This window comes from Thunnus thynnus, chromosome 14 (genome assembly GCF_963924715.1).
Source record: "Thunnus thynnus chromosome 14, fThuThy2.1, whole genome shotgun sequence".
Classification (NCBI taxonomy): domain Eukaryota; kingdom Metazoa; phylum Chordata; class Actinopteri; order Scombriformes; family Scombridae; genus Thunnus; species Thunnus thynnus.
Genome location: NC_089530.1, coordinates 178013 through 201001, shown reverse-complemented (window position 1 = coordinate 201001; position 22989 = coordinate 178013). Strand labels below are relative to the sequence as shown.

Sequence of the window (22989 nt, the reverse complement as noted above, 5' to 3'; positions counted from 1 at the left end):
ATGACATGTGAGGCAGTGACAGACTTTCAAAATAAATTACAAACAAGGATTTGTAACATTAAGATAACTCCTACATGTTAATGACACTCTTATTGGCTGAACTTTTCATAATTGAATTTATGACATTTTTGAATCTATCCAACTTATAAACAACAATAATTGATGTTCTTGAAAGCTGTTCATCCGATGGACTTCACACTTGGCACTCATGTGTAAAACTGTTTAGATGGGCAGTTCTCAGGAAAGCTGCAAGCAGCAATCAGCCCATGAACAGGTACGTTTTGAACGGTGGCTGCACTAGTTTTTGACTAAAAAAGCTGGTGGAGCACACAGAGAAGTGGTCTGATTTCCTTTAGAAGGCAGCATCTAACATGATGACACTTCATGGATTTTTTTCTGTTCTTAGTCAGTGATTGCATGTGAGGGATAGCCATCCATCCATTATCTATACCACTTTCGCCTGTGCAAGGTCACAGAGACCTGGAGCCTACCCCAACTTACACTGGGTGAGAGGCATGTTGCACCTGGATGGGTTACCAGTCTAATACAGGACAATATGGACAGATAATCATTTACATGCAAATTAATACCTGTCATATCAGAGTTTCCAGTTAATCGGACCTGCGTGTGTTTGGATAAAACCCACACAGACACAGAGAACATGTAAACTCCACACAGAAAGGCTCCAGCTGGTGGATTCAAACCCATAACCTCTGAGGTGACAGTGCTAGCCACTGCACCACTATGTGACCACATGGCCCCAACTGGGCATGAGTGGTTGTTGACTCAAAATCTAGAGATAATTCCTCATGCTGATCAAACCTTCAATGACACAACTGCCATCACTCTCAAAATGTGCTCTGCACTTATAAATGTCCATATTCCCTGTCTGCTCTCGACTTCCAGATCAATTACCTGCTTAATGTCATTGGTGAACCTGAATAAAATTGAGACGCACTATTCTCAAATCACTTATTTTGTTTAAAGATCAATTCCGGTTTCATTAAACTTTGGGGTTATCTCTGCAATTTTGTTAACAATTTCTATCAGTAAAAATAATGTACTCACCAAATTAAAAGCTTGGGAATATGGTGACTAAAAAGGTAAAAGTAACCTTAAGGTTAGGCCAACTTGTATGGAAGAGAAAACTAAGGTAATCACTGGTATGATTACATAAATTGTCATCTGTCATAAACATCCTTCACAATTTAGAGATCCATTTCCTACTTCAGCTGTAATCTACTGTACTTATGGTAGATGACCATTCAGTTTTCCTGTGCAATGAGGAATTATTAGCAACATTTCAGGTGGGCTCATTTCAGTTCTTGTAATAAACAAGAATGTCCTTTAAATCCAGCTTGAAATGGCCTACTATTGGATGGATAATGTACATTTGTTCATTAATGAATAACTTAACCATTTAAAGTGTTTTCATTGTAGCAGCTTCAAAGATATATTAATCATTTTTTCCAAACCATACCTCAAGCTTACACAATTGATTCATTGATGCTACGGGATGCTTACATTGAGTCAGATATTCAAATCCAAGATGCCACTTTTTATGGCTGCGCCATTTGATCAAAGGGAAAATACAGGATCTCTTGTGCATCATTTAATACACATTTTCATGTTAAAGGAATAAGTGTATCACATATATGGTAATTTTGGAAAACCTGGGGTCTTGACTAAATTGTCAATGGAGGGTAAATGGATGCAGATGATTAACCCCCTGAAAGGTCCACATGGTTGAAAGGTTAAGGAGACACTTGTTAATCAGTACAAAGAAGGGTCGACCCACTGTCTTCAAGCTGCTGTGCCACTGCTGGCTGTGATAACATAAAACACTTTTGAACAAGTTACAAATGGTTTGCTAGTAAAGGCCTCAGTTTGCTTCAAACAAAGTGCATGTTGGATCATCCAGCTCAGGCTCTCTTTTTCATTCTTCACACAACTATTTCTGTCACTTTTTACATGAGCCATCAAACACGATGAATGCCTTCGAGGAGAGACTTTCTGAAAATGTGCCATTATTCTCATATATACAATTTGTTGTGTCGAGACAACAAAGACAGAGTTGTTGGCGAGAGACAGGGAGGCAGTGAGATGCAGGCAGGAGGAGGCTATGAGGGCAGGCTTTTTACCCTGCTTTCTAGTGTGGACACACAGAACAGGTAGAAACACTTTGACAGCAAATGTGGTTGGACCACACTTTGAATAAACTAGTTTGTTTAAAGCATACTGAGGCCTTAACAAGTTCTTAACAGTTGCTCTGGACCTGCTGTGTTAACATGTGTACAGTGCCACCATGAGCTCAAGGTAACAGGGTAACCACTTTCCATCAGTGTCAATTTAGCCCTTGAAATTGCTTCATCTAGGTAGAGCTCTTAGATAAATTGGTCAATAATCTGGTTTCTCTAGAGAGGTCATCATGTACACACACCCTCATCATATTCTTTAACAGCAAACAGCAGTCACCAACATTCTCAGTTCATTTGCGTCCACAGTGTTATCCCCTTTGTTAGTTCAGGTTAGCTAGCTAACACTGGTTAGATAACTTGCAACTTGTCAAGCTTTTTGTTTCATAACCATAATGAATGAATTTCTGTTGTCCCCTCTGGCACCATTTGACCCATTGCTCTGGGTTCACAAGTAGTGACTGTCTCCGAGCTGAGTTTGGAGATTTTTGAACCAGAGTAAAAAAGCCTCAGATCATCTTCTCCATCTTAGAAGGGCCATGGATGTAGAAACATACAACTTCTGGTTCTGAAAAATTATAGCAACTATGATTCCACAGAGCATCCTCTGGCCTGACCTGGGTCTGACAATATATGAGGTCTGTTCTTCACATCTAAATCCATCAGTCCCTCCATCCTACGTGATGTACTCCTCATCATCACTAGGTTCTGATTTGATGTGGTCTGGGTGAAGTAGAGGAAAGTGTGGTGCTGTAGTCCTGGTACAGACATACCACTCCTTAATGTTGGATAACTGAGGTAAGGCTGGGTTGACTGACCGCTGGCTCCTCCGTGGGATCCTGCTACTCTGCTGCTGGGCCAGCTGACTCTTCAGGCCCGACAGAGAAAGGTCCAGAGGCATTGTCATTGGAGACGAACTCCTCAGCAGCAGCTTATGATCCACTTCAGTGGCTGAGTTGATATCCAATTCGTGATTGGACAGAAGAGGAAAATGAGTGTTTTTATTGGCAAGTGATGGAGAAAGGTGGTTCATTTTAAGGTCGAGTGGCTCGAGGGCCTGATGAGGTTGTTCGTGTTGGTGAGCAATGGAGTCGTACGTGTCATGGGGTTCAGAGGTAGGTGACGATTTGATGTGGACCTTCATGTGTTTGCGCAGGGAGCTGGGGTGGGTGTAGGACTTGGTGCAGCCCAGAGCCTTGCAGTCGTAGGGCTTCGAGGCCGTATGGACTTGTGAGTGCTTCTTCCGGTCACTGCTGTTGGCGAAGCGTCGCTCACAAAACTCACACTGGAATGGCTTCTCACCTGCAACACAAACATCACACTCACCATTATCACATCCTAGAATGGACCCCTAATTAGTGGTACAATTAAAGGGACACTCCACCAATTTTACACATTTAAGAGGTACTGCACACTGAAATGTGTTTTTTGAGCTGTAAACTAAATTATGACTGTACTGTGATGAAACACATCTATGCTGGTGTTAATATTCACATTGACACCAAATTTATAAAAATCGGCATTTCATGGGTTGCAAATGGCTCAACCTGTCATCTGCTGTTTAAAATCAGCCCTAAAAAGGCGGGGCCAATGCTGATGTAAAGTTGAGTTCTCTATATCATGAAATTTGGTAGAATGATAACTCTTCAGACAGCTGGAGAGTTGAAGAGCTGCAGGGCAAGATGCAAAGATTTCTGTTTTTTTTCTGGCTGACAGCTCTTGTGGCTCGTTTAAATGTCATTGCACTGTTTGTATTTCACTCATTATTATTAATATATGTAATGCTGAGCAACTCCTGCCCTCCTGCCTCACACAGCTACGCACCCCCTGCCCTCCCCTCTCCTCTCCTCAGCCCCTCCCACCCCCCTCTCACCCCTTTCCGACTTTTTAGCATTTTTCAAAATTATGCAGTGGGTAGACTTAGACTCAGACCTAGGGGTGCAGCTACATTTTAAGATTCCTTTTACTAATCATATACTATTCAACCTGTGAAAACAGTTGTATTGTGTGTTCTGTGGCTCTGGAGGAGCATTGTCTGTTCTGAGAAAATAACCTTTATGACATTATAGATATATCATCAGGATTATCTTAGTTTGGGCTAGGAGACTACAAACAACCCACGTTTTGTCCCTGGCCAAAAGTGGCCCTGGTTGAACGGCAAAAACTGCAATGTGCACATAAAACTAATCGTCAAAATCGAGTCAAATTGCTTTTAAGTGGATGTGTGCATTTGAAATTTGAAATTTGAAATACAGATATGCATGTGTACAAATCAATTTCTCCCTCTAATGATTAGGTCTAGTCCAATTTTGGTTGAAAAACTGTTGTGCTCAGAAAATACTTCTCAAAGTTTCGCTGTGCAACACATATGCATGCTTTTTTATTTTTCATACAAAAATGTTTAATTTGTCTTTAACCGGTTGAGACCAGATGTCCTAAAGAGACATGCCCAGAGAAGATATGGAGTCACATATCTTCTCTGTGTTCTCCTCACAGAATTCTGTTTGACATCCTTAAGTTAGCATCAGCATTAGCCTGCTGCAGCGTCTTAATAGAAAGTGGACCAAAGTATATCAGATGGGATTAAAAGAGTTAAGAATTCAGATTGTTAGATTATCTACAAGAAGCTGTACTTTTGATGATAATCTTTTTCTGTTTTGTTTATTTGTTACGTTATATATTGCTGCACGTCAGTACTGATTTCAGTGTGTTTCTGTAAAAATTATTGCAAAACTCTTTATGGGACTTCTTGACAGGACAGTCAAACAACAGTCATACGACATCTCAATGTTTGCTGGGAGGCCTGTGTTACAAACTGAAGGTGTAGAGTTTGAAAGATGTGTTTACCAGGCAGGGAGATTGTAACAAAAAGTCTGGATATACTGGGCTCTGCTGTTTGATTTGACCATTCTATTTCAAACTCTCTTTTGGGTGCTTTAAGTAGTGTTGGGCAAGTTACTGAAAATTAGTAATTAGTAACAGTTACTAGTTACTTCTATCAAAAACACTTGGTTTACCAATTACTGCATATAAAAAGTAATTAGTTACTTGGGAAAGTAACTTCTGCTATTTTCAGTTCAATCCAGTCGTTTTATTTTCCTCACAACCGCAAATCAGTTAATTTTAATCCAGTTTCACAAACATAAAAGTAAGACAACTCAAAATTCCGCTCCAGGTTTTACTGCAGATCCACAACTCAAACCAGGAAATTAAAGTTAGTATAGCAGCAGGAGTTCAGTAACAGTGATTATTTACAATAATTTATAACTCCAGAGACAAGGCTTATGTTTTACCACAAGTTGGCTACAATGACGTGGACTTTACAACGTGGCTCTGAGACACGGTAAGGTCAGATGACGTGTTTGTGTTGTGTGCGTTTGTCAACTATCCTCTGCAGTTGTCCACAACATTCACCTAAGACAAAAGTAACAAGTAACTGTAATTAGTTACATCACTAGTTACCATAGAAAGAAGTGGAAAACTGACTTTAAGTGCACTGTAAGTGCAACACCTCAATTACAGGACCAATATTTGTCAGTTTCATTGTTTACTTCTTATTATTGAGCAGCTATTTCTGATATTTTGATACCACAAGCCTTAGCTATTTGGAGCACCAGACATTTCATCCAGCAAAAAAAACATGCAGTTTTTTGCACGCAGTATAAATGTGTTATTTTCGCCTATTCGAAAAGTGGTGTATTTGAATATTTCTGCATACTGGGGTCCCTAAACATTCTTGGAATTGCATAAATTTGGTATGACTGGAAAGCTGAGACTCTTGTGGATTCAATGAGCCTAATTATATCATGTGTGATGATGTTAGTCCCAATAGTAGCCTCATTGGTCTCATTGTAGTGAGACCATTTTTTGAAACTTGACCTCCCCATATAAAATAACTTATTGTGCACTTTAGGATAATCACAGCTTCATGAAACTTTACAACCACAAACTAAAGAGCTAGGGCATTAAGAGGATGTATGACGTTACTGGGTGTATAGACAATAAGGGAGTTTCTGAGCAATTTCCAGAACAGAAGTGCTAACCATCCAATCATTGAAAAATGCAGATCTTATAAAAATCTCCAAATGTCAAAAGTTACCAAAAAAAGAGATACCAAATCACAGCATGAGTCATTCTATGTTGGTCCTCAAGGTCTTGGTGTCTTAATGTGGTATTTTGGAGGGATTTTTGACCATTTTTATCAATTCTTGAGTGGTCAAAAATTGTTAAATTTTGCACCAAATCTGTATAACAAATAGTATCAACCCAAAAATTGCTGCAACAACTTGAGACATAATTGAGCATGGGAATGGCCATCATATGCTAACAGCATAATGTTCTAATCCCTTATACACTCTAAACTTTCAGTTTCTTGAATAGGCGCCTGACCAAAACACAATGATGTATACCACGTCTGTGTGGGAGATTCCCAATATAATTTCTTCAAATCTCAATTTCATGATCAACTGGATCGTGTTTAAATATGAATGGCACGGTATACCTCTTTGGTATACCATTTCTTGTTTTAGTTTCTGTACATGGCCCCTTTCCCCTTTCTTTTTAAATATAATTCTGTAATGTATACATAACACAAATAAAAGTAGATAGAAAATGAGAGGGACAGGAATTTGTCAGATTTTGCTGGTATGTATGTATATTGGAATATTGATAATTAGTGTAGCTCTGAATACATAAAAAAATTAACTAAATTTGGAACTCTTGTTCCTACTGCCAATGGATATTTTGATGTGGTACGATAATTAATAATTATTATTATATTTTTACATAGCATATGTCTTGTAAATTGTTTACAGAGAAATCTACATGATGAAATAATTGAAATGATTAGTCAAGGAGTAAAGAGATTATAAACTGACTAATAATTCAGTTTCAATAAAACTCAACAAAAAAAAGACTTATAAATGTCGTATTGTGAACCGACAGTTAATAATAAAAACTGGCTTACGAGTCAAGTTTTGGGTGTAAGTCTAATTTCTGGGGGGGGGGGGTTTACTGTAATAGGGGTGGGGTTTTTTTATATATGTATGTATACCTAGGTTGGATTAGTTCTTGTGGCCACTGTGTGATGTTTGTGGAGGTTATTTGTGTTTTTGTTTAAAGGCATATTACCAAAAAATAGTCATTACTTCTTTCACAAATTAACTGGTTTACCTAAACATACTGTCAGTTGGCAGTTTTTTAGGTCCACCCAGCTAAAGCTAAAAGTGTATAATCCAACAGCAACAGCAATAAATCCCACCTTCATGAAAGTTCTAATGTTCTGTTTTTGGTGAATGGTTTTAGTGATAATTCACCTTGATGCTCATTTTGCAGGTTGTAGCTTGGGAGTCCTGATTAAATGTATTGCATTGTATTGTACAGTTTTTCTAATATTTTACCCACTGCATTCTCATAAAGGTACATGGTATTATTTTCTGACAAGGCACTCTTCACAAAGGGTTTATACATTGTAACTCTTGGCTTTATTTTAGCATTGCATTGTAAATGTTAGGTTTTCAGTGATTGAATTTTGATAGGGTGTCCTGATAGAGTTTAAGCTGACCATGTCATCACTGTGTCCATGGTTTGAGTCTGTTCAGGGACCAATGTTGCATGCCATCCTTTCTCTCTCCCCTCATACTGTCTAATAAAAGCATGAAATGTCCCCAAAATATTTCCAACACCTCCAACAGGATTGTTCACAACCTGACAATCCAGCCGTTGCTCCTATTAAAGGCTTATAACTGAAATATTAAACATTAGTGAATGCTTTAACAACCATTTATCAAGCCATTAGTTACAGCTAATAAATCCCTCATGACGGGGTGTACATAGAAAGTGGCACTGGGTAGACTAACAGTCTCTTTGATAGAAATGGGGTGTTACTTTTTTTTAAAAACTGACAACTGAGTTTACTTCAAACCGCCCACTGTGTCATAAAGAATGTGATTATCTGATCTGGGGAACTGAGGAGAAAACAATACAATTACTGCAAACTATATGTTTTTTATAAATACAGGGAATTATAATGATAATTACAGTCCTGTTTATTTCTCAACAAACTGATTTCTGTTGTGTAAATCTTATCACTTTGATTCTGTACTCATCCTTTTCCCTCTCTCAAATCCAGCTGCTTTGCGCTGCTTCCTGTCACCTTGCATGACTCCAGAGCTGCAGTTACACCCGTGATTCCTCTAGGAAACAAGGGAGCAATGAAGGGCGGATGTGAATCGGTACTGAACGGAGCCCTCGTAAACATGGAGGGGATTCCTATCACACTGAGAACAATCTCTATTAACCTCTTTATTCTCAGTCACTGTCAGGAGGTTGCTGCCTTGCAGGATGACACGGATTTTCAGATTAGAATGACTGTATCAAAGCTCTCTGTCTAGTCACAGAATCATGACACCCTACCAGTGTGCGTGCGCGTGTGGATCTTGAGGTTCTCGGAGCGTGCAAACATCTTGCCGCAGTTGGGAAATGCGCACGAAAAAGGTTTCTCCCCGGTGTGCACACGAATGTGGTTGATGAGTTTGTATTTGGCTTTGAACGCCTTCCCACCGCGCATACACTCGTCCCACATGCAGACATGACTGAGGGTCTCGAGCCCCGCCGTTACATGCTCAGTGGTGACGTGGTCCACCAGCTCTTGCATGGAGCTGAAAGTTTGGTCGCAGACGGACGTCGCCGTCCGCCCAAGCCTCTGTCTCGAGGAAGTTCGGTCAGTCCATTTGCAAATCAGTTCAGTTTTGACGGTGGGGCCTTTGGAGAAATCCAGCAGGCCGTCCATCCCACCGCCGGTACCACTGTCGGTAGAAGCGGACACATTAGTGCCTCTCTGCTGGGGTGGTGAGACGATGCTCGAAGCCCCGGAGTTGTTGTTCCCCAGCGGAGAGACGAGGCCATTGTGCCTGGCCACTACAGCCGTCCGCTTCATGCTCAGCACGGCGGGCTGCCCCGCTCCTGTCGCCAACTTCAAACCTCACTTCTATGTAAAATGACTTAAATCCAACTGAAAAAACGTTCGCCACTGTCCTGCTTCCTGCCTGAGTATTTTGGTTGAAACGAAGAGCGCATGCGGCAATGTCTTTACCCCCCGCTGCTCGGTGTTAGCTCCCGAGAGTCAGAGCCTCCATGCTTTTATTTACTGTGTGAATGGAGGTGAACGGAGTCGAAGGAATACATCAGGCCGCAACCCAACACTGTCTGGCGTCGTCCTTGTCTCATTTCCTTCTCCACTCCTTTATTTATCCTATTCCTTATTTTTCAACTAACAGACCAACAATGATAGCCTAAACACACGAGTAAATTCACTTTCAGTGATTATACTCTGTCATGGTAGTCTAAGTTTGTCAACCCAACATTTCATTGAAATTGATGTTAAAAATGAAAATTAATTGTACTATGTAGCATAGGCCATAGGCTAAGATAATGGCACACACTTGTATTTTCAGTATTATTAAAGCTTTGATAAGAAAATTTTAGATTTTTACCTCAAAGTCCTCAGCCATCATTCCCATCAGTCAGGATAACAGTTTACTTCAATTTCATTGCTGTTATTATTTTATCATTTTATTATTATCAACAATTCTCCAAAGAGACTAAAACCAGTAATGATTCTGTAATCCTATGTAAAGAATTGTCTTTGTATCTAAAGCCTGATAAGCTACAGCATACACCTCCCTGCCATAGAACCCCACTGTCTAGACATTATTAAAAACACATCAAAGAACCATACCATCATCTCACAACATGGCCCATCACCCATGGTGATGGACCATGTTGTGAGGATTATTTTGCATTTTACATCACAAACACCAAGATTTCCCTTCTGAATAAGAAGTTAGGCAGTGCTACTCTTTGTACTAAACTGCAGGTGTTAAAACTAAGTACATATAGGCCATTTATAATAAATGTAGGCCTTCTAAATAATAATAATAAAACAAATTAAATACATGTCTTCCTTGTAGTTGGTGATCCACCCTGATGATCTGCATGGTAGTAGAGTTTGAAATGCAGGGCCTATGTGTTCTGCATATGTGTGTGTAGTTAAACTTTTTAGGTGTAGCCTACCAGTGATACAATGCAACTGAACAGTTGCAGTCTGGAGCCCTGCACAAAGACTTTATCATTGGTCATCTGAATTCTAGGAATTCTGATTTTGAAGGGAAAAAAAGTCATATTACGTAAATTAAAATGAATGAGGCTAAATTCATAATTCATAATGAGACTAAAGCCATAATCTAGTCATAATCTTGTCTTCAAACTCTCCACATCCTAGATGTGATGTGATGATTGAAGATAGGTTTGGTAAATGTTTCACCATTAGCTCTTGGTTTTAGGAAGCAGAATCGATTCAGCATGATAAGCTCTAAAAAAATTTTTACCAAATTATCAAAATAATATAGATTATATCAGAGGCAAAACAAGGCACTGATATCACATTTATTTGAGTTCCTGCTCCAAACAAGCTGTTAGAAAAGAAAATATAGATGTGTGTCAAACATTCAAAATCAGAAGCATTGTATGGAAGAAAATCAATAAAGAGTGGCAACAGCACTGGTATCAGGAGATTAGGGGAAGACATCTACATTCAGTTCAAAATAGAGTGGGTATTATGAGAACTAGGGGTGGAAATAGAAAAGAGAAGGCAATAATGAGTGGATTATGATCTGAAAGGCACACTTCATATTATAGGGAAGCATCCAACAGTCTTTCTGAATATTGTCATGTACCAGGTCCTGTAGAACATGTCAGCTAGTTATTTGCATGGATCAGAGGTAAAGGACATGATGGAAGAAATTAAAAGATTTGGGCTAACAGGAGCATGATTAAAGAGCATACTGGAGTGTGGTGGAAGTGGACAGGGCAAAATTCAGTCAGTTTTCTAAAGAAAACAGGACTGATGAGAAAAACCTGATAAACTAGACATGTTCAGGAGTTAACTAACTCCAGAGGATGGCAGTAGTGCAACACTAAAGCTGCTCTTAAACCTCAAAGGATTGTCAGGCATTTGTGCATGTGGCCAAAGTGTGCAAAGGAAAGAGAAGATGCGCTAGGTGTGTTGGGGAACATGAATATGGAAAATGTGGAGAGGGAGTGAAACCGGAATGTTTTAACGGTGGATGTAGCCACAGCATTGCTTATTGGGGTTGTGAAGTGTTGAAACAAGAGGTGGAGGTGCAACAGATAGGGATGAACGAAAAAGTCTAATATGCTGCCGTAGTTAAGATAGCAGGACAGAAAAAATAGAATTAGGAGGGGGGTGTGCTGCATCTCCCAGCTGCTGCTGCTGCCAGCTCCTGTATGTCCAACATGTATGTAAGTATGTACAGTAAGTGGGTCAGTATGTTTATGTATGTGCCTGTATGTGAGTCATTTGCTCCCATTCACTTACATAATAAAAAAAATGTTATTAAAAGCTTAATATCTTAAAAAGTTATGAAAGAAGAATGATAACAGTAATGTCCTGAACAAGCTGAACATTTGGATATATAATGTTTTTTCGTAGCTGAAAATAGGTAGGAGTAGTTAGTGGTCAAAAAATGTATGGAGGAATAATAAATAACTAGACTGTCTACATTTTCTGAAGAAAATGTATGTGAGAGCTGGAAGCTGTCAGCTGCTGCTGATGCATCTCCCAGCTGCTGCTGCTGCCAGCCGATGCTAGTGCTGCTGCCTCTGCAAGCTGCTGTGAATGATGAAAACTGAAATACATTGTAAGCTGAAAGCTTAAAGAAATTGCTGAAGCAATTCTGAAAATGGCTGAAAAAACAGCTGATATCAACTGAAATGCATTGTGTGTGTTTTTCAGTAAAAGCCCCCATGAAGACAGAAAGACCAGTTTGTGTGTGTGTATGTGTCAGTAAAAGTCCCCGTAAAGACAGAAAAACCAATATGTGTGTCTGTACAGGCACAACATGTATATAGGTATGTATACAGTATGTAGGTATGTATGTATGTACATACAGAGTGTACAGTATGTATGTATTTATGAAATATGTATAGTATGTATGCATCTATGTATGTATGTATGTATGTATGTTTGTACAGTATGTGGGACAGTATGCATGTGCATGTGTCTGTATGTGTGTCATTTGCTCCCATTTGCTTACATTTAAAAAATGTTTGTTCATGTATTTAGTGGGACCATGTACAGTGTTAAACATAAATGTTACCATTTGGTGTATTGTACCAGAGTTAGCTTATAGCTAACTTTCATCTGCAGTCCCTTAGGCAGATCACACTTAAAACATATAACAGCACAATAACAAACAGTAAAAAGCAAAAAACACACAGGACACATAATACAAAATACAAAGCTACACACAATAGCATATCACATACACTCACAATGTCAACTAGACATCACTAATGTGAGCTTGTCAAATTAAAAGCAAGATTATTTGCATTCATGAGAAGACCATGAGTTTAAATTTAGAGTCAGTGATTACAGAAGTGAGTAGTTTTTAATTTGGTTTTGAACATACTCATGGAAATGCAACTCTTCATATCATCAGGTAGGGCATTCCACTGAGTTGTGGCTTTCGCAGAGAAAGCTGATTGCCCAAATGCAGTGCGACGAAATGATATGGTACAATCTTGTATAGAGGATATTCTGGAGGATCTAATAGAACTTACTGACTGAGTATACACAAAGTCATGTGGTGGAGGATGGGCCAAACCATTTAAAATTTTATAAACTAGGCACAAATTTGAGAATAATGTAAAATTCTCAAAGCTCAGTAAATTGTATTTCTCCAGTACCCTACAGTAAGGGAAATACATTGGCTTTTTGTCCAGAGTAGTTTATAAAAAGCTTAATATCTAAAAAGTATAAAAGTTATGAAAAAACAAATGATAGCAGTAATGTCCTGAACAAGCTGAATGTTTGGATATGAATGGTTTTTGTAGTTTAAATTATGTGGGAGTAGTTCACAGAAGAAACGTACAGAAGAAGAATAAATAATAACTAGATTGTCTGCATTTTCTGAAGAAAATGCATCAAAGCTGGAAGCTGTTAGCTGCTGCTGTTGCATCTCCTAGCTGTTGTTACTGCCATATGCTGCTACCGCTGCTGCCACTGCAACCTGCTGTGAGTGATGAAAGCTGAAATACATTAGAAGTTGAAAGATGAAAGTAATTGTTAAAGCAATGCTGGAAACAGCTTAAAACAGCTGATATCAACTGAAATGCATTGCTTTGAAAACTTGGAGGCTGAAAGGTAAAACTGGAGCTGGGAGCTGAAGTGCATTAGCTGAAGAAGCTGAGAACTAAAACATGCTGCTGAAACAGCTTAAAACAAACAATATAAACTCAAAGCTGGAAGTAGAAATATGAAACTGTGAAGGAATAAATTATTTGTATTAATATCAGATCCTAGGGATCTTAATTTGAAAAACAAGGTCCATCTCTACTTTCCTGATACCATACAGTGATAAGGTTACTATTGGGGGCTTTTATTTTGAAAACCAAGCCTCATTCTGAGCTTTATTTAAAATATATTTACTCTATGGGGCTTTTATTTTGAAAAACAGCCTCATCCTGAACTTCCTGTTAAGATACAGTAACTCTATAGGGGTTTTTATTTTGAAAAAAAAAAAAACAGCCTAAATCTGAGCTTCCTATTAAGATACACTTGCTCTATGAGGCTTTTATTCTGAAAAACAGCATCATCCCGAAATTCCTGTGTGTGTCTTTGTCACTAAAAATCCCTATAATGACAGAAAAAACACTTTGTGTGTGCATGTGTGTGTTAGTATGTGTGTGTGTTTCTGTCATAAACTGACTTTAATTCAGTTGTGTTATTGTATTTGTATGTACAGGCACAACACATGTATGTATGTTTGTACATCAATCAATCAATTTCAATCAATCAATCAATTTTTATTTATATAGCACCATATCACAACAGAAGTCATCTCAAGGCACTTTTCACATAGAGCAGGTCAAGACCGTACTCTTTAATTTACAGAGACCCAACAATTCCCCCATGAGCAAGCACTTGGCGACAGCGGTAAGGAAAAACTCCCCTTTAACGGGTAGAAACCTCAAGCAGACCCCAGCTCTTGGTGGGCGGCCATCTGCTTTGACCGGTTGGGTTGAGAGAGAGAAAGAGAGAGGGAAAGGGGGAGGGGGGACAGAAGAGAAACAATCACAACAACAACAATAAGCACAAGCAGCAATAGCCAGGGAAGGATGCCATCAGGACTGTGAAGGACCACGGATGTTCGGCCCAGGACTCAGGTTTTCCTGTGAGATGAGAAAGCACAAAAAAAAAAAAAAAAAAAAAAAACTCCGGGGAAGAAGCAAAGTTAGTGACATGCATTGATGTTACATGAATGCATACAGATGGAGAGGAGGAGGAGGAGAGAGGAGCTCAGTGCATCATGGGAAGTCCCCCAGCAGTCTAGGCCTATAGCAGCATAACTAAGGGCTGATCCAAGGCAAGCCTGGTCAGCACTAACTATAAGCTTTATCAAAAAGGAAAGTTTTAAGCCTACTCTTAAACATAGAGAGGGTGTCTGCACCCCGGACTGAATCCGGTAGATGGTTCCATAGAAGAGGAGCCTGATAGCTGAAGGCCCTGCCTCCCATTCTACTTTTAAAGACTGTAGGGACCACCAGTAAGCCTGCATACTGGGAGCGCAGTGTTCTAGTGGGATAATACGGTATTATGAGCTCTTCAAGATATGATGGTGCCTGACCATTAAGGGCTTTGTAAGTTAGGAGAAGGATTTTAAATTCTACTCTAGATTTTACAGGAAGCCAATGTAGTGAAGTTAAAATGGGAGAAATGTGGTCTCTTTTTCTAGTTTTAGTCAATACACGTGCAGCTGCATTCTGGACCAGCTGGAGAGTCTTTAGAGACTTGTTAGGGCAGCCTGATAATAAGGAATTGCAATAATCCAGCCTAGAAGTAACAAATGCGTGAACTAGTTTTTCTGCATCTTTTAGGGACAGGATGTGCCTGATTTTTGTGATATTACGTAAGTGGAAAAAAAAAAAGGCAGTCCTTGAAATTTGATTTATGTGGGAGTTAAAGGACATATCCTGATCAAAGATAACTCCCAGATTCCTTACGGTGGTGCTGGAGGCCAGGGTAATGCCATCCAGAGTAGCTATATCATTAGATAATGTGTTTCTAAGGTGTTTAGGGCCAAGCACAATAACTTCAGTTTTATCTGAATTTAGTAGTAGAAAATTGCAGGTCATCCAGGTCTTTATGTCAGTTGTGTTATTGTATTTGTATGTACAGGCACAACACATGTATGTATGTTTGTACATGTATGTATGTACGTCACTGTGTAGTGTGTTAACGCACATTGGTGCCACACTTGAAAGCTCTTGGCACAGTTAGCGTAGGGGTGAATGGGCAGACCACTCCTTCATCTCTACTGTCTCAGTTTCGTAGGTTATCAGTCTGCATGATGGAGGCACACGTATTTTGTTGTGTTGTTATTAGGTATTGTTTAATGTGTTTTCAAGGTACATTTCATTTGATATGTCTGTTATTTCAATAATTTTTTTGTATGCAAGTTATGTTAATGTTATGCTAGATTTATAATGGACTGGGGTTTCTTATGCATATGTGACTGAGGTTAGTAACAGACTAATGTTAGTAAGTTAGCTAAACTGTGATAATACCCTAACTAAATGAACTTGGAGAAAACTGTAGATTACATTACATAACGTAATCTACAGTTTTTGATATGGTGACCAGGCAGACAGCAGGGCATCAGACACATGGGATTACAGCCCAGGTGTTGATTTTATTACGGCAGAGATCGTTTCATTCATAATTACAATTATTATTTTCTGATGATCAAGTTCATTGTTAAAAGTTTTTCTCAAAGTTTCTGATAGCCATAAAATGTATGCATTTGTTGTTTTATAGCTAAGGGTTAGTTTATAGCTTACCTAGTAATCCTTCAGGGTAATTCAAGACCCCTCCACTTAATTTCACAATAATGACCCACTCGCTGTACATTATCCCGCTTATTACATGGATATTTACCAAAGAAATCGATAATCTGACACAAAATATTGATTTAAAAATGATTTTATTGATTTAAAAATGATTTTATTACTTACGCTAAAAAAATAGTCCGTTAGATTCTACGGTTAGAACTGCATGCATAGCAACATAAATATCTAGAAAACTCTGTGGCCTTCTGAAGATTATGACGTTTCTGTCATTCATCACTATGTTTCCTTCTTGCCAGGGCTTTGCAGTTGACACACCTGGAAACAATTGTTACTAATGTTACAACTGGTAACAATATTACTATTATCACTACCGCTTATCACTTAAGTTAGTGTATGGCGATACGCAACTAAGAGAGGCACTCACCATATCTGCTGCTGTGCCTGGATTGGAGGACAGGATCTTGCTAAACTTTTCCCTTTCTGTAATGGTTGAATCCCAGTAGCTCTTCAGGCTGCCATTGCATCTGTGCCCAGTCACAGACATTATCTCTAACGTTTTTTTTCCCACAGGTTGTCGTGAATGAGCTGTAGTTGGTAATTTTACCGGACTTCTTTCTGTGAATTGATATGATTGGATGTGGTCCTCCAAAGTCTATGAACAGAACTGCGTCCTTAGCAACGGTCTGTTATTCATGGCAGCAGTGCCACCATTATTCTCAGAGGATCAAATATAAAAGGGAATTAGTCGAACAAAATCACTGTATCACTACAATACAGCAAAGTAGAACACAAGAAGCTGTTTAACATTAGTTAACATAAATCATGTACTCTAGAGATTATATCTCGTATAAAACATGTATCATGTATCCTATATGGTTGAATTAACCAAGTGAATCAAGAAGGTAAAGCTTTCTTTGCTTTGGCTTCATAATTTTCAGCTATGAAAATCCCAACAGTCCCAATATTCACAGAGAGCTTAGCCTGCAATACATGCCTACATGAAAGCCAAACATTTTCAAAAATAAAGGAGGAATAACAATAAAGGATAACTCCATGACACGTCACTCTTGCCATAACTTCACTTACTGACAACATCCAATTCTGCGGTTTCCATGAGGAAGGATGACACATAATAATTGCAATATCACTTATTGGACAATCAGCCAGTGGGTTCTGTGATGTAGGTGGTAACCACAAAACAGTTTTTGCATTTGGCTGAACAGTTTTTCTATATTTTCTACATTTCAGTTATACCTTTTCAGATGCAATAGCAGAAATAACCCTTAGAGGTATTGAGAAATATAGCATAAATAATTCTGAGAGATATTCAGTATCTGTCAGGAAACATATCTCAAACACAACTAGTTACCTTAAATGACTAACAAAATTGAAAGGGTCCATATTGTGCAACACTATATCCCTTTTTAATGGACTATTGGGAAGATCTTAGATAAGCTTCTTTGTAAAAGGCAAGAGTATTTTGCCATGTACAGCATGACCTCTGAGGGAGGTTAATTCAACACCAACATCATACCATGCCATGCCATACCACTCCATCCTGGAGTCCACAGGTCTTGTCGGGTGAGTGTTTCTCTAAAGACATGCACCAGGTGTACATCAGAGGGCTTGCCTTCATCGAATGCACTACAGACCTAATCAAAGGGACAACATACATTAAAACAAACAGTTGTGCATTATGTACCATTGTAATAATTTATAGGTGTGTAAACTACCTTCTCTTGAAGTGGTGGATTTAAAGGGCCTCCTCAACAACACTTATTAGCAGTTAATTCCTGGATATTTGTTACTGCCTCATGGGTGATCAGTAACTCCTCCAATTTAGAGTCAATGACAGTGTCTATAAGGTCGCTACAAGTAACCTTTTTGCAAATGAATCATTGTTGGCACAACAGTGATGCAGTCAGGAATGAGGCACTTGCGCTGAGTTCCGTAAGCATCACTGAACTCAATAATGTAACAATAAGGTAAAGCACACCCTCGAGTGTAATATTGCGATTATACAACATTTACCAACAAAATAAAAGATATAAACAAAATGTATTCATATTGTGAGGCAGTTTGCTCTAAAAATAAAAAACTTTTTCCTTGTGTTATCTCTGTTTCCATGGAAATACATGGGGTATTACTAATGTCTGGAAAACAATCACTCACGTCAGTAGAATCCTATGTAATAAAACCTAGTTAACTACTCCAGCAAGTAGGTCGATCCTTAGTAACAACCTAGCAACAGAAACGATTTCTAGTCCCTGCTGACTCAGCCAGCCAACTTCAGCTAATGCTTTCTGGAGATCGTGGCATTTCCCAAACTGAATAAATACCTCACATATAAACACAAAACTGCTTTGCAAGCTCAGTCTTGTTGTAACTAAGATATCCGCTGAAAAAAATAATTTTTCCATGGACAGATTTAGCTACGCTGTCCACAAACTTTACAGACATTTTTAAGCTAGTAACACTGTAGCACCAGCACAGCTGATGGAGGATGCCAGAATGGAAGCTGAGATATACTCTCAACTGAAGGGAAAATGGCTAAGTTTTGCTGTGTATGGGGGTGCCAGGTAATGATAAAAAGTGGAGAGGGGTTTGGGTTTTGTGTGTGTGTGAGTGTGTGTGTGTGTAACTCGTCCCACAGTCTCAGAGTTCAGTCCACTCGGCAAATGGTCTGTTTTGTTTCCCCACAACCCCTAATCAGTTCAGTTCAATCCAGTTTCACAAACATAAAAGAAAGACAACTCAAAACTCCGCTCCGGGTTTTCACCGTAGATGACTGATGTTGTTAGTGCAACTTCACAGTCTGTAGTTCTAATGAATGGTGGAGTAATACTTTTAGTGATGAGGCTTTTTTCATTTGGGCATGGCTAGATGTGCTGTCATGCTGATTTGAGCACGTTCTAAATGTCTAGTTGACCATTGTTAAGACCATTGTTGAGATTGCTTGGTCGGAACTACGTGTTGTATTATCTGGCAAAACTCAACATATTTGGTTTGGTTGGTAGTTTGGTTCAAAAGCAACTCCCAAACTTCAGATGGGGACACAATTGCCTTAAACGCATTAAACGTGTCTCCAAAGTGCACCAAATTTTGACAGTGCACTCCTTTGTCCACCCAGCAATGCACCTGCCAAGTTTGAAGTACATCAGATGAATGGTTGTCGAGATATGCAAAGGACAAACATACATAAATACAAACAGAGATTCCTTGCTTTATATAGAGAGATATAAAGAGATCAACTCAAGAATAATTAGGCAAGGGAGAAATGTCATATTCATGTGGTTCCCAGCACATTTAGGTATCCTGGAAATGAGACAGCAGACAAATTGGCAGAATAAGCAGTCAAAAAAGGAATTATTGAAATCAATATTAAATCATCAAAATCAAAGGGAAAAGGCATAGTGTGGAGAAAAGTAAATCAACAGCGGCAACAGCATTGGGATAATGCAATAAAAGGGGACTCACACTCAATCAAAAACAGATTGGGTAGGCCTATGTTAAGAAGTTGGGGAACAAACAGAAAGAGGAAGTAATAATAAGCAGGCTGAGAATTTGGCACAGCAACCTTGACAGTACGCTTTTCATCACAGGAAAACATCCAATGGATCTTTGCGATCAATGCCATGAGGCTGAGACAGTGGAGCAGAACATGTAGGAAATTTATACATAACAGACAAAAAACGATGGAGATTTTGGCAGAGGACATGGTTAAAAGTATACTAGAATGTGGAGACATTGTTGAAGGGAGGAACTTATTCAATTTTTTGACGACGACTGGACTGGAAAGTAGGACTTAAAATGAAGAATGAAACCTGAGGGTGGCAGTAATGCATCATCATGGATGACTGTCGTTAAAAACTCACAGAAGAAGAAGAAATCACGGTCAAATGAGAAGAAGAAAAAACAAGGAAGAACCACAGAAGGATTACGTTACGGGACACAGGATACTCTGTTCTCTCTCCCGTTCATGCAAACCCAGAAATGTCGGAGTCTCCGGACGCCCGTAGCTTGCTGTCTGCTTCCTCACAGCTCAACCTGATGGAGGTAGATGCGGTGAGAGACTACTTATTACGCTTCTGTTATGGCGAGTGTTACCGCAGCAGTTATTTTCTCAGCTTCAATACACTTGGAGATGTGGTCCTGCACAGCTCAAAATTCTGGCTTCATGCTTTGATACTTTGCTCCGTGTACATAGGTTAAACACGTTTTTGTTGAACCCAACTATAGCTAATGACCGGTTTAAATGAGGCCTAGCTGCTGTCTGATTCTTCCGAAGCTAGCCATGAAGGAAACAGTGCATGGAATTTTATCGGCAAATTTCCTATTTAATTGGCCTACTTAATTGTAGCAAGCGAAAAGCCTCAACACCAGCTTCAGTCGAAACCATTAACCTTGCTATTTTAAAGTTTCATTTTAAAGCTGAGCATTCTTAAGCTGAACATTATCACTTGATTAAGCATTGCCGGGTGTTGTGTGTTCCCCTGTCAGTGGAAAGCTTTGAATATGAAGCAGCAGCAGGAAATGTTGGGTAACTTTCATCATCAATAACTTAACACAATTCAGATACGACTGAGGACAACGACTCAGGAAACAGTAAAATAGGGCGGACATCTGAAAGTGGGGGTAATCATGGATGCCCGGCCACAATATTGGAATGGGACAGTCGCACCCCCAAATGAATAGACGTACCGTGTATTTTTGGGAAGAAGTCCGTCTGCTCTTGTTTTAATTTAAATAAAATGCATTATAGACTCAACACATGTTTTTAATAATTATAATAACTATCGAATGTCGAATGTATGTCAACACAATTCTGTTTTTATGATGTTAACATTTTCACACACGCCAACATTTCCCTTACTGTTTACAGAAATGATGTGCAATAAGTTACATCATCAGTTATGACAAATAGTTCCAGTGAAACAGCTACACATTCTTCTCAACCAAACCAAAAGCTGCAGAAATTAGTTGTGGGTTGCATTTTTGTGTACGAGAGACACAATCCATATAAATTTATCTCAGTGCTTGGACACTGGTCCTATGTGAGAACATTTTCAGTTAATCTGTTGTTACACAGGATTGCTGCTGTGTTTTACAAATTATGAAATATCTTTTTTCTCTTGAGTTACAGGAATACAAACATTTATTCAGCCACACTTTTTACCTCAATGATATGCGGATATGTTTAAAAGGCTGTGGTGGCTGAGCAGGCGGGAGGGTTGTAGAGAACTGACATTGGTAGTGGGATCTATAAGCATGTAGTTAGTGTAATGCTTTTCTCTTTTGATGGTGGAGAGATGCCTCTTACCTTCACATGCTCAGAGACATGTAGCATACTAGTGTAGTGGTTATTTGTTTTGCTATTTATAATCATGGGAGCTAATCATCGTGTGTGGATTATATTTCTAATAAAAGACAGGGTTAAGTTTTTCTGGAGTTTTTTTTTTAGTTTTTCTCTCAGTTTAGTAGAAGCTCTCTTTTGAAACTAGAGTGTTCATGGAAGCCTAGAACAAAAAAATGATTCTACTGACCTATAAAGATATATATTATATATTGCTCTTTTTTTACTTTAATTTTATTGTAAACTAAGGACTTTTGTTCATGTTAGGATCCTGTAGGAATGATGACTCTGTTTCTCCAGTGATCTGATTGGTCAGAGGTCAGGCAGTCGACAGATTTTGCTCTGATCTTCTGAAGTTAACCTGCTTCAGAGCAGGTTAGCTGTTCAGTTTCAGTTAACATGGTGATTTATCCAGGTTAAAAGTCAGCCAGCTTTGTGTGACCAGAAAACCTGAGTCAAGCTCAAAGAAAGCCAGCTAACCTTCTAATTGGCTGCTACAAAATAACCAAATAGCCTACTTCTTCTCACATCAGATTGGGGGGTTATTCTGCCTGTGAGAAGTCACAATGCTCTGCACCCTCCAGGCAACAATATGAATTCCTGGATAAGTATCTTTCCTTTTCCTGAGGTAATGTTGTCATGCTTCACTGTAATTGGCTCAGCTGTTTCAGAGCTATGGGACCAGGGACATGATTTGCTGAGAGTGTATTTATTAATCAACACACACACACCCTCTGATCTATATTCACCGTCATCCAGCCCTTTTGCACTTTGCACTGCTGCACATACATGAATCAACATTACAAGGGCTGTAGTCAACCAAAGAAAATCTTGGTCGACTAAAATTGTACATAATCTTCAACTAATCGATTAGTCGTGCGGGGGGGTAACAGGATAGAGTACACAGTAAACTCGGCAGCCACAAATTTCTCTGTTCTGTATTTCTCTGTTTTGTGTCTTCAGGTTAGGCTAACCCATTGTTCCTAACTTTGGAGCTAACCCTCTTTACTTTTCCAGCATTTGGGGAAACAACACAGATTTTTTAGCATTTATTAATTGACACACTGTAGTCTGTTCTGTACATTTACTGCCAGACTGACAACTTACCGCTAACCTTTTCCTCTGCCCCGCTCGCATCCACCGTCACTTCTCTGCCCCTCGCTCTTTCCCCACTTGCTACGCAAATATACTTCTTAACTCTACCAGTAGTTTCCCAGGCAACGACAGAGGTTGACTCACGTACCGGAACAGCGCTGCACAGAGACTCCCAAATGCTATCAATTTCAAACATTAAAAAATATTTTTTTTGGTCTGGTGGGGGTTCTCGTTGTGTCATTATGGAGAAAGACAGTTCAGTACGTTCAGTAAACGTTGAGTACAGTTAGACCCAGCAGTCTCCATTAGGTTGGGCGAGTTCAAAGTTGTGAAAACAACGGGGATGTTTTGAATGCACCCCCGTTTTCACAGGTTATTTGTTAGTCTATCCCTCCCGCCACAGGAAATAATGGATTA

The 22989-nt window shown here is 39.1% G+C and overlaps 2 protein-coding genes across 3 annotated transcripts in view; one reads left to right on the top strand and one right to left on the bottom strand.

The window, feature by feature from the left end:
* Positions 1–1599: 1599 nt before the first annotated feature.
* Positions 1600–9374, bottom strand: LOC137196550 (zinc finger protein ZIC 4-like). The gene is made up of 2 exons (XM_067609218.1): positions 8610–9374; positions 1600–3497 (listed from the first exon to the last, which is right to left on the bottom strand). Exons 1-2 carry the CDS (start codon positions 9130–9132, stop codon positions 2872–2874), a joined length of 1149 nt encoding a protein of 382 aa, XP_067465319.1. The 5' UTR covers positions 9133–9374; the 3' UTR covers positions 1600–2871.
* A 10520-nt stretch (positions 9375–19894) lies between these two features.
* Positions 19895–22989, top strand: part of vps8 (VPS8 subunit of CORVET complex) — a 170804-nt gene continuing 167709 nt past the window's right edge. Inside the window, exon 1 of one of the 2 annotated variants that reach the window (XM_067609216.1) lies at positions 19895–20180. In XM_067609216.1, the coding sequence (XP_067465317.1) occupies positions 20118–20180 (63 nt within the window). In that variant the 5' untranslated portion in view covers positions 19895–20117. Of the gene's footprint in view, positions 20190–22989 lie in introns of both variants that reach the window. The other variant, XM_067609215.1, reaches the window with a different exon arrangement.

Coding starts and splice junctions, on each gene's coding strand:
- LOC137196550 (XM_067609218.1), bottom strand. CDS start 9,132: ATGAAGCGGACGGCTGTAGTGGCCAGGCACAATGGCCTCGTCTCTCCG. Junction 3,498..8,609: donor CCACACGCGCACGCACACTG/GTAGGGTGTCAT, acceptor TTTGTGTTGCAG/GTGAGAAGCCATTCCAGTGT.